This window comes from Chroicocephalus ridibundus, chromosome 7 (assembly GCF_963924245.1).
Source record: "Chroicocephalus ridibundus chromosome 7, bChrRid1.1, whole genome shotgun sequence".
In the NCBI taxonomy this organism is placed as follows: Eukaryota; Metazoa; Chordata; class Aves; order Charadriiformes; family Laridae; genus Chroicocephalus; species Chroicocephalus ridibundus.
Genome location: NC_086290.1, coordinates 34,572,981 through 34,585,511, shown reverse-complemented (window position 1 = coordinate 34,585,511; position 12,531 = coordinate 34,572,981). Strand labels below are relative to the sequence as shown.

Here is a 12,531-nt window from a genome sequence, read left to right as displayed (position 1 = left end):
AGCCATGACGTATAAAGTTACCGGCAAATGCTTTAGAGAAGCAACCAGAGGACTCCATGCTTTCCCCAGCATTAAGTACTGTACAGTAGAATGAAGGAAGAATTTCCTCCAAGAGTCTTATAAGCAAAACTCAAAGTCTTACAATACACTTTCAGTTCCACTTATGAATTCTATTAAAACATCATTTACAAATATAAACTTTATATTACAATAAAAATCAATAAAATTTAGATTATTACAATACATGGGGACAAAATCACTATACATATTACTTGTCTGTAGCTGGAGGTAAAGGCTCCTAGGTAAGCTACAATTCCTGATGAAATAAGTATATCTCCAGTCAAATTGATGTACTGCTTTCCCAGCTCCAAAGCAGTCTCCTGCCAGCGAGTTTTCTCACCCCCAAGGCCACCAATCAATTGTTCTGCTCGCTGTAGTTTTTTGCTGCATAAGTCAACCTCAGAATAAAAAAAAAAAAGCTGATTATATTACATGATCACTTTAAAAAATTTTTACAAATGTTAAAAGCGTTCAAGAATTATTTTCTTGTGCACATGTTTTCTTAGGTAATTCCATCAAATAGAAAGAAAACACCTTCTTATTATAATGGAAATGTTTAAAGAACAAAAACAATCTCAGTACCAGCACAGTAAAGTCTATTCAGTTACATTTTCTTCCAAAAAAAGAAAGACAACCAGTATAAAACATGCAATTCAAAATAGCTTTGCATGCACTATGGAAAATATTAATAGTCAAGGAAATGATATACATTTCATAAGAGAAACAAAAACACCTTAAAGAGATCACTGTCTCATAGAAGTAGGTATGTTCTTTTCTGCAAAAAAGCCATCCTTATGAGTACATAATCTGCATTTCTGTTGTCAGTTTTTAAGTAACCCATCTTTCCAGGCATGCTTATAATTTAACAAAAAAATATGATATACCAGGAATAGTTAGAATTGTTTACTATCTAGTAGAGACACGTTTCAGCCACGGGATAGGAGGAAAATTATGGCAATTCTTGCTGCTGTTACAATCAATCCTCTTTCTCTTCTGGTAACCATAGCAGTCAATTTATACCACAGTAATAAACTGCTTGTGTAGTTTATCCCTCCCTTCTACTTCTGAATTGAATCAGGATGCAGAAGAAACACGCAAACAGATGAGTTTAACTACATACAGGAATTAAGACTCCATTTCAAATTCCAATACTTTTTTTTTTAAAAAAAAAAAAAAGCTCAAGACAATGTAGTGCAAAACTTTAAAAAAAATAATACCCTCTTCTACATTTGCCTATTTCTGCACACAGAACAGCTATTTAGCAGTCAGGAACAGAGTTTACAAAAAACATTCTCAAAATTGCAGTAGCACAGGAGGCATACATAAACTTTCCATACTTTAAATGTGCTGACTTGCAAGTTAATGGATGAATCAAACTCTTACTACAATCATTGAAACTTTATCCCCTCACAAGAAAGGAGATATGAATGAGGATATAGGAGAGGGATATCATTTGGTAAATTCATAACATCTACATTTTCTATTACTTTAAAGCATTTATTCCCCATGCTTTGCCCATTTGTAACTTCAAGACCATGACACCCAAATAAAAAGATGGTTATCTAAAAGTACGACTTGTTTGACATACTGGCAGTTAAAAGGAAAAAATAAATAAATTGACAAAGCAGCAAATTTTAAATAACTTTTCTGGATATCAACAGAACAATACTTCATCTTTTGCATCATATACCTGATTTTCCAAGTCAGCCTTCTCCTGTTTCTTGGATTCCAGTGTCTGTTGGAGTACAGCCAATTTATCTTGAACCTCCTTCAGGTCTGCTTGTTTCTTTCTTAGACCATCCATAGCAATCTTTAATTTTCCTTCAGCTTCATTCAACTTTAGCTTTTTGGGTGCAACATTTTTTGCCACTCTAAATAAAGTCAAAGAATAAATTAAACATCTGAAAGATACACCCTCATTCCAGTGTTACTATTAAAAAAAAAAGAATGCAGGAAAAATGAAGGGAAAACTCAGCAACTCAGCAGATCATGCAATATTGCGTTTCATACTTTAATGATATCTGAAGACAACTGGTTTGTACTTCATCACTTGTTTCTGTGCCGATACTTCAGTTTCTGCAAAATTTGCTGTAATAACAGGTAACGATTAAAAGCAAAAAGGGTTATGCTTCCAAACTGTGTGTCTCATTTGATCACAATTTAGAATCCATTATGGATTTCTGCCATTAGAAACACTCAGATAATCATATATATTAAGTAACAGTCATAGACACTGTACATACACATACTGTGTACACAGGCGACTGTGTACACAAAATAATAATTTAAAAAAATTAACAGCTTTTCACATATAAGGATCTGTTTTCCAGTTTTGAGGATTTCAATCTTTTACACAGATATTTTTGTGAGGGGAATATTGGAAGTAACATATAACTGAAAACATATTGTTTATCTTTCCAAAAACAACAAGCAAGAAAATATGCTAGAATGCCCCTATGCTCAACTGAAACAGTATTTCACAAGTATTAGCCTCATAATTAATGAATCCCCTCTTCTACTGGTGTAAGTTGCAGGCAGATCTCCTTTAAGTCCGCCTTTTTAGTTAATTTTCTCTCTAATAATTGGTATTTGTAATGTTAAAAGTTGTTCTCGAATTGAGGACTCTACCAAGTATGCATTTACTAATCTTTAGTCAAGTAACAAAAAGTCTCAAATGAAGGCATGCGCCACTTACTATGAGTCAACTTTCAAACGGCAACTTGACCTTAGTTGGCCACAGCCGATTTACTGTTAAATGTGAGTTCCAGATGTTTTAAATTAGGAAATATCATAAAAAACAAGCACACTTTTTCAGTGCATCAAATACAGTGAGTAACAAAAAATATCCTTCAGGCTTGATATGACTGTCAGCAGCTTCCAAAGACACTTCAATAATGCCTCTACTTTGTGCAACACTCTAAAAGGAAGTTACCTTTTATTTGCTAACTGTACATATTGTTGCTCCCATGCCTTTTTAGAAAAATTCAGAACTGAAAATCAGGCTTTACACTTTAACATCAGGTATCTTACATGAATGAATCATTATGACTGCTTGTTTGCAGAAGTTTCCCACTAGAAAGAAGTAATTTCACATCTCTCTTGATGTTAAAATAAACTGATCTCTTTAATGACATTTATTTTAAACTTTTTTTTATTATTTTTATACATACTTACGTATCATAAAACTCCATGGCTATGACCCATTTGCACAAACCCTCTGCTGCCGTGGAAGCATTTCGAATCTTGTCTGGTACAAACTCAGGATTTGTAAGATACTGTTTTCTTATGATAGCCATGTAAGCTGGGGGAATGTTATCCTTGTCATATTCATGAAGAGACTGAAGAAATCTTATGTCACCCAGAAGTCTCTTAGCAGGACCCCAGAAATCCTCAATTTTTTTTCCAGAACCTGTTGGATCTGGAATCCTATCTGCTTTAATGCCTTTAAGGATGCATATAGCTTCCATTACAAGCTTGACACCAGCAGGAGGACTCTTCATGGACTTAACCACTGTAATATCCTTAAAATAATAATTAAAAACAACACCTTTAGAGCTCTGAACATAGGTGGATTAATTCTTTTGTTACAATAGAAATAATAATCCTTTTTATGTCAAGATAGTATTTTTCCATATACATTTGCTATTCTCACACTTGATAATTTTAAATACACTATAATCTCAAGTCCTAGCACAAGCCTGCATAGTCCGTACATATACACCTCATCTTCTTTTTGCAAAATTTTTATTTCATTTTTCTCCATTCTTTCTAGGGGGCTTTCGAGGGCCCTTTCTTTAAGGGGCTATGTAGGTTAAACTAACACTGACGTGTAAGCAAAAATATCTGAAATCTAGTCAACAGTCAGTTTAGAGGAGACAAAAAAAAAAACAAACTTATCTGTAATTCATTTTCAGTTGTACTTTTTCTGCTCCTAATTCAGTAGTGGGCATTGCACCTCAGTTACGGAGTTCAGATGTTCCAGTATTATGCTCTACCCTTCATTTCAGGCTCTAACACAATACTTCCAAGCTTATAGGATCACAAGAGCAGTGGATTAGTAGATTTAAGATAATATAAGGGAAAAGCGGCCTTCAACTGAGAACCAAAGATCTATGCTCTCCAAGTACAGAAAATAATCCAATTATTATTCTGATCAGTTATTAAACTCCCAGAGCAAGCTGAATGAGGGAAGAGGCAGATAAAAGGAAGAGAACTATTGTGTAAGAAGTACTGACATTATAAGAAATAGCAGGAAATTAATAAGGAAAGTTTTAACCTCAAATATAGAATAATAATATTAAAAAATTAAACACTTCTACACATATATGTACAACTAATTAAGCAAGATGTTTGTAAACTAAAGATTTATGGAAAATAATCACTTTTACTCTTCCCAAAGAATAACTCTGCACGGAAATTCAAATACGTCTTTCTAAGAGCTTTTCTCAGAGAATACATACTGCAATAAATTAAAGGATTTCTAGATTCTCATGTTTATTTTGCCAACTAGTGTTAGATTTTGGGAGCTTGCGCATGGTTTATTTCAGGTCTAAAACCTTCACAATTTGGATAGAAAGAGGTATCTTTTGAGTTCTGGTAATGTTCACTTGCGCCACAAAAAAACAGAGAAATGTTAAGACTAGATGAAAAAAAAAAGGACAATTATTTCCTTGAAACTGTGAACTATAGTTCCTGGACCTACAAGCTTTAAAAAAAAACAAAAACAAAAAACCCCAACCAACTAACCAAACAAAAAAACCAACAAAACAACAAACCAAACCAAAACAGCCTAACTAACCAATACGTGAACACAAGTGTTCAGGAAAGGAAAACATGAGACGGTAAATAAAGCCAGGGAATTTCAATGAGGCAGTCAGAAAACTGGCTGATGGGATCATCAGGGAAGGAAGTTCTTGGAGAGGAAGAACAATCAAAGTTAGCCAGCCATTCCAGGAAACAAGATCAGGGACAAATACAAATTAAATTAATACAACCAAGGGTTGTAAGCAGAGTAGGAGACTATTTTAAAGGCTAAACTCAAACTCAGCTGCAAGTAAAAGCAATGTGAAGTGTAACAAGAAAAAATTCTGTAACTACAGTAACAGAAAAGCAAGAAAAGTGCTGGCTAGGTACTTAGTGAAAAGGGTAAGATACAAGTAAATGATATATAGAGTCAAAATGTTAAACACTCTTTGCATGTGATGTCTCTAAATGGTTAACTGTGAATAGGTGACTAGCACAATTGATAACTGTCAAAACATAGCAAAGATTTGACCAAGGTCGCACAGGTCTGGACCTACACGCTGTTTTCATTACTGAAATGAATGATGGAAAAGAGAGAGTTTATTAAATTTCCAACTGATAGGAAGTTGAGAGGAAATGCAATTACATCGGAGTAGATAGCAGGAAAAAATTATCTTGATAAACTGCAGAAATGGCAAAGTATAGTAGAACTACTACAAAAAGAAAAAAAAAAGAAAGGGAAAGCAATAATTATTGTTTTCAGGTTTTCAGGAAATGAAACAGCTGTTAGCATGAATGACAAAATATACGTGTCAGTAATCCTTTTCTACACAGCATTCAGCAAAACTACAGATGAAATACTATATTCAATTTTGGGCAATGCATGTGAAGTGAATGTATGGAGAAGGTCCAGAAAGAATAACCACAAAAGCTGGTTTGATTTATGAGAAAAGACTAAAAGAACAGGGATTACTCACTTTACAGAAAAGAAAACTAGAAGTGGTAAGATCAAGGAGTGCAGTCTTTAACTGTGTAAAAGCTAAAGAGCCATGTCCACAGGGAGCAGGACGGAAAACAAGGTAACAAGGTTAAGTTGTAATGATTAAACACCAAGAAAATCTTCTTAATGATAAATGTGTAAAGTGGAACAGGTTACAGATGGAAGAAGACAACTTCCAGAGGTCCCTTCCTAGTTCTAAATTCCTGTGTCTCCATGTGTATCGCTACAAAACTTAGATGTCAACAGCAAAATAACACTGAAAATTGTTATACTTTTTCTTGCTGAACAATGAACCACACGAGATACACAATTCCTTTTGACTGCAGATACTTATTTCAGCAATACTGAGTTATGTATAGGTCTGTTTCTCCAAATAAAGCTCTTACTCTGCACATTTATGTACATGGATTTATGAGCACAGTTTGCAACATGTGTCCTGCTCTGCTTTCCATCACTGGTGGCCAGGGTCAAGGGTCAATCAAGGACAAGGGTCCTGTACAGGTACTCTAAGCTTTGCTACACACAGATTTTTTTTGTGTTCACCGAGCTATTTAATTAAATTTGAAGAAAAATCCTCTGGGGTTTTCCTTTTGAAGTTCTTACTCCATTTATTTTTCCCTCTTGTATTATAATATTCCCCGCTTGGATACACTACGCATTGACAGCAGCTGAAGTATTACTTCATTAGCCTTCAAAGCCTTGTTCTTGTCTTGTTATTCACAAGTAAAATGCAATTACCTTGAAGTCACTAAGTAGCCACCTACTATTTTCACAAAGCATGCCAATGATCTGACAATGCCAGAATCTAACACTTTTGATACCAACCAATAGCTGTAGATAACAAACCACCTGCTTTGGTTGAAAGTTTCATTGAAAGTTTTTGAAAATCTTGTTTTCAGCAACAACAGCTGGAGCTAGTCCATCCTCACTCTTACAATCTGGAAGACTCCCTTTCATCCCACCATGAGCAAAACATTATCCAGGCAAAGACAGCCTGAATATCAATAAAATCAAAGGCGACTGCTTCCTCCACTGTCATACTTTTACCAAAAGTGGTCCCTTAATATGGGGAGACATAGAATTTCAACCTCAATTTCTAGACTTCGAAAGACCAGATATAAAAATATTAGATGAGTGGCTGGCAGGTTCTGAATAAGAAAGTAAAAACCATACATTTTATAACTTCTTAATTGCTGAGTCAAAATAATATAGGATAATACAATATACAGGATAATATTTGATCCTGTATTCCATAAAAATTTAGCCTTATAAGTTTTTCACTAGACAACAAAAATAAAGTAATATTTTGCTTCTTAAAACTAAAAGACTTCAATTATTTTCTAAATTATAAAACTGTTTAAGTATAATGTAAAATCTGAAAAGGCAGATATTGCATGCTTTTGTACATCTGAATACCTTTCCAGTGCATAAATATGCATTGTTAGCCATACCTGTGCAGTGAGAGTGTCAAGGGCAGCCAGAGCACTTTCTAAACAAGGCATGGCTTGCGCTAAGTCAGCATCACATTCATCTTTGATGGCTTTTGCCGCCATAGCCTGCTCATTTGCCACTGCTTCATCAGCTTTCACGACTTCTTCAGTTTTGGCTACTTCCAAAGATTCTTTTTCAATAACGACCACCATCTCATCAACCTGCTTGCTGGCTTCCCATAACTGAGGTTGCAGAGCCTCCAGCTCAGACTGCATCAAGGCTACTTGAGATGCAGCAGAGTTCAGTTTCTCCAAGCCAACTTCATATCTTCTTTTCATTTTCGTCACCTTACTGAAAATAAATAGCTATTTATTATAAAGATATTTTATCAATACTTGATCACTTCCTTTATTAGGATCCATTCCCCAAATTTCTCACTACTCTTAATAATAAAATGCTCTGCCAATCTTGTTTTATTTGCTCAACAAATAGTAAACATAACAGGCATTACTTGAGCCATAGTCTTTAACTATTCTATCATGTATACCCGGAGACTGGGATACAGATAAATAAGTGATCACTTATAGGCAAATAAGTGATTGTTAAGCTTCTGCCTCTTTGTTGGCAAGAGCTACAAAATCAACATGGTACAGTAGTAACAGATAAGGAGAAGGAAGAGATGGGGATACAACTCATGAAAATGATTAGTTGAGGTGAGGCTGAAATAGTATTAATATAATTGGGAAAATAATTTTAGCAGCAGAATGTGAATGGCTCTGGGGACAGCCAACAGCGCGAGAATCAAGAAATTCCAAAGGCATCGGATCACTACACTCAAAATTGTATTCCTTTATTCCGGGAATTTCTTGCTGCATGCAGCCTGTTGATCAGCCTGTTGATCAAATTAAGCACTTCTCTTAATTGTTATGGTAGTGTCTTATCAATGAGAAGGAAAGAAAAAGGCACTTTCCCTCACCAGCCATGAGAATAGAATAGAAGTGCTCATGCATACAGAGGTCCCTTCTGCAAATGCACAGCACAGCTGAACCCTGCTAGCAAGCACCTAGCAACTTGGAGGCCAGTTTACCAGGTATCATCTTCCCTACAACCTCCAGAGAACCACAGAGTAAGCAGGCTGCATAATCAACATATAGCAACATCATCAGGGATGTCAGAAGTGGTCTAATGCAAGTATATTTTGGGAGCATCAAGTCAAACCTTTTGTCCAATAAGCAAGCATGTGTCCTAAGAGTACATTTTATCCATCTTCCATTCTGTCAATTTAAATTAACTAAAAACAATTCACTTGTTTTGTTCAGATTAGCTATAAGACATAGAAAATAACATTTTTTGTGAACTTATGTTCCTTTAGAAAAGGTCACATTATGAATCCTTACGTGCGTTTCTTTTCAAGCAGACTTTTAAAAGTGGAGATCAATTCCAAGTATGAAGTAGGTGTAACATAGTTGTGCCTTTGAAGCTCTGCATGGTACAAGTCAGATAAAACAATAGTAGACATATGAAACCTTTTACACATATCAATACAGCCACTTCGAGTTTCTTCCGACATTTCAACATCTTCCAAGAAGCGAGAGGCAACAGCTTCTAATGCATCTTCAGGCCATGTCTTAAACAAAGAATAAATACTTTTCTTTTATTCAATACTTCATACTCATAAATCTCAAAACATTTTTCAAAAAGCTATCTTTACCCCATTTCACAGATAAAGAGACTGGAGCACAGACAAATGACTTCATGATGAAAAAGATCATTAAACAGCACAATAACAGAACTGGAAATAACCAAACTACTTAAAGGTTCCGTTCAAGCCCACTGTCTCATTTCATCCAGTAGAAATACTGTTACTAAAAGGAAAAATTTTCATTTTCAGTATGTCTATATGTGTGTATAACTGTCTCTGCTCTTCCTCTTCAAAATAACCTTTAAAGAAACAGTAGTACATTTTAAAACTTGATGAAATTAAAGTTCCTCAGATTCTTTATATGATTAAATTCTACATCTTAAATATTCTAAGGTCTTTTGCACGTAACAGTCAGATAGAATATAGTTTTATTGCAGAGGAAGGGGGGAAAATATGGTGTTCTGCATAAAAAATTGCCTGTATTTTTCACAGGTATTTCAGTTTCAAACTGGTACCCTAGATTCTGGTAGTCTTGGTAACGGAAGGAGATACTACATATTGAAATCTGTAACGTCTACAGTACTATGGTCATTCAGTTATACTCTTACACCACAATCAGTTATTTTCCTGATGATTTTTCATTCAGCCTATACTGGCCTTTATTACAATCAGAACAGTTATAACGGTCTAAACAATTGGAAATATGATACTAAGAAAATTTAAGCTATTTTTCACTGCTAACTTGACCAAAGAGAATTACTTGCTACAAAAGGGGATGAAGTCATGTTTCTATCACATTTCCATTAGAATAACAAGCCCAACAAAAGTTTTGGTTTTACCTGAAACCAGTCTAGTGTGCAGCAGTTGACAAGAGCTGGAAATTTACGAAGGCGATTACGGAAAGCATCTCCAATGGGACTCATTGCCAGTACTATATGAAGCTGATCTCGACAGCGATCAACAAACATGTTAAAAAGAGCTGTAGGACTGCCATCTGTCTGTTTTGTCCTGTCCCGTTGGCGATCAATTTGACGCATTTGTTCACAGATTTCTTCTTTCTCATCTACTGCAAAGAGGTTTGGTACTTCACCTGCATTTAGTAAGTTGTTAATATCTTCTAAGAATGACTCCTTTTTAATCTGTGTATCTGTGAACAAGAAAACTCCCTGCATTTCCCCTTCAGTAGATTTTCTTAGTATGACTTTTAAGTCTTTATGCCACTCATTAATGCCATAGCTTTTAGTTATTTCAACCTGAAAAAGATTGTATTCTGCCATATGGGCTGCTAATCGAGTAAGAGATTGTCGACCACTACCTCCAACACCAACAAGGAGGGCATGGCTGCGAGGCTGTTTCAGAATACGGGAAATTCTACAAATATGTTCTATAGCAAATTGGAACAAGACAAGCTGCATTGGCTTTTTGCTCATGTTATTGAACTCTTCAAGGTGACTCTCTACAATTAATCTCAACTGATCCACATCGCCAATCTCTCTGTATTTAGTGTCCTCTCTCTTAGGGTCATGAAAATCACAAAACATTAAGCTACGTAAGTCATCTTCTTCCACTCTGCCATCATTGTTGAAGTCCAGATTGTGGAAAAGTTCATGAAAGTCTTCATGTAAGTCATTTTTCACTACTTCTTGGATAAATCCAACAAGCCAAGCCCGGTCAGGATTATCCACCAAGCGATCATAATACACTCTAAGAACCTGTATAATAAAAATACTTTTAATAGTTGCTTCTGCTCTTTAATTTAAACTTCTTTTAAACAAGATAAAACAAATACAATTCTGAAAAAAGCTTCCAAATATAAGTGATCGTAAATGTCACTACACAGAAAAAACCAAAATAGATATTTAGAATTAATTTGAACAGTTGAGCCCAGTAATATTACTTCTGAATTAATGTGAAAATTCATATGGAAACACATGTACACACACCTATGCATATATATGTACATAAATGTTATTACATAAATACGCATAAATATGCATAAAAATGCATAAAAGGCTGCTGCAAAGAGGAAGGGAACATGTTGGTCTTTCCACTACAGCTAGATAGGACAAGTTATGGGTTTGTATTTCAACAAAGATGACTGCAACTGGATCTTAGAAAATGTTTTTAATGAAAAAGATAGTGAAGAACATGAATAGATTGTCTGGAAGTCTAAACATCCTTCATCCTTAGAGAATTGTAATAAATTAAAAAAACGCTTCAAGAGTTCCTGTTGTTCCTTTCTTTATGTGATCCTGCTTTGGGGAAGGATGATGGACTAAGAATTTCTTCTAAAGGAAGCCCCGCAGTTAAATTAATTAAATAAATAAATAAAATGTAGGGACCAAACTTTAAATCACTCAAAATTTCCAGTAACTCCAGCCTACTTGCTGTTCTTCTCACTGTCAATTTGAGTTTTTTTGGAGGAAGGAGAGAAGTTATAGTAAGGACTGCTCAGGCATTCAAAACGGCAAACAGAGACTACATAATCACATGAAAGTGAAGGTATCAACAATCAACTTCTCTACTAAGATATGATTCATACTTTGAAAAAGTCTGATTTTCTCTGCCCATACAGTTTACAAAATCCTGTCTTATAAGTGTGATGCCAATTAACAGCTATTAGCCAATAGGACATGGTATTACAAAAAGATTAATACACAAATCCACATCTTTTTCTTGTTTATAATAAATATAATTTCTTAGTATTAGGTGATTTACCTCATGAACCCAGAGACGTTTCATCATTTCTGCAGATTCTGTTGTTTCAGGCCTTGACAGGCAAACTCCTTGAATAACACGTGAAAAGTCACGGAGATTGAACAAATAGTGAGATTTGGCTGGGGTAGGAAGCAAATTCTTCATAGCTTCTTTATAGATATGCATGGTGCCATTAATAATTTGCGGAGTCAGTTCTACATATTGTGATGGAAATCTGTAACTGACAAGTTATAAAAGGTGGTAAGAATAGAATGATTCTCACAATCCCATCATACTAGCTTGTGAATTAATAAATAATATTGTATATGTTCACTGATTTACTTATAAGTTCATTGACTTTTAAGTTCTATGATCATACTTCCTCACAGGCAGTTTTAAAAATCTTAGTTCCCTCACTGGATTAAGTCTGCAAATCAAACCTAGTAACCGTAGAACATACTGACAAATTTGACTATGTAGACAGATAGTTATACACTTTCCCCCCTCATGTTTAACAACAGCAACAGGGAAGTCAAGTCAAATAGCCCTTGCTGTCTTCTGGGAGCTCTCTCCCTCAAAGTGAGCATCTTTTGGGGCTTACCTGTTAGAATGGATAGACAATGAAAGTTGAGTCCATTCCTAATAATGAAATTAAAAATCATGCAGTGGTGAAAGGCCAAAGAAAGAGTAAGCCCTCTCAAACCACAGGAAATTTAAGAGCACTTTCCAGTTCTGTTCTTTGAATAATGACTAACCAAATTCTATTCTTACTTATTATAAACCAAAGCATACTGTATTACTGAAATATCTCAACTAACGAAATTAGCCTCAGCTAATCTAAACCTTTGTTAGAGACTTCAGAACAAGAACTTTACCATTGGAGTATTTTAAGATGAGCCCTACTTCTGTGGAATAATGAATAACTCAAAAGTCACAGGATATAAAAGATTATAATTTC

General features: G+C 34.9%; 1 protein-coding gene across 1 annotated transcript in view; it reads right to left on the bottom strand.

The window, feature by feature from the left end:
* The window catches only part of DNAH7 (dynein axonemal heavy chain 7), a 115,962-nt gene that overhangs the window by 35,022 nt on the left and 68,409 nt on the right, over window positions 1-12,531 (bottom strand). Inside the window, exons 39-45 of the mRNA XM_063340416.1 lie at window positions 11,595-11,814; window positions 9,716-10,588; window positions 8,632-8,861; window positions 7,255-7,585; window positions 3,235-3,581; window positions 1,751-1,931; window positions 273-458 (exon numbers count right to left, since the gene is read on the bottom strand). Coding sequence (XP_063196486.1) covers window positions 273-458; window positions 1,751-1,931; window positions 3,235-3,581; window positions 7,255-7,585; window positions 8,632-8,861; window positions 9,716-10,588; window positions 11,595-11,814 — 2,368 coding nt within the window. The remainder of the gene's footprint in view (window positions 1-272; window positions 459-1,750; window positions 1,932-3,234; window positions 3,582-7,254; window positions 7,586-8,631; window positions 8,862-9,715; window positions 10,589-11,594; window positions 11,815-12,531) is intronic.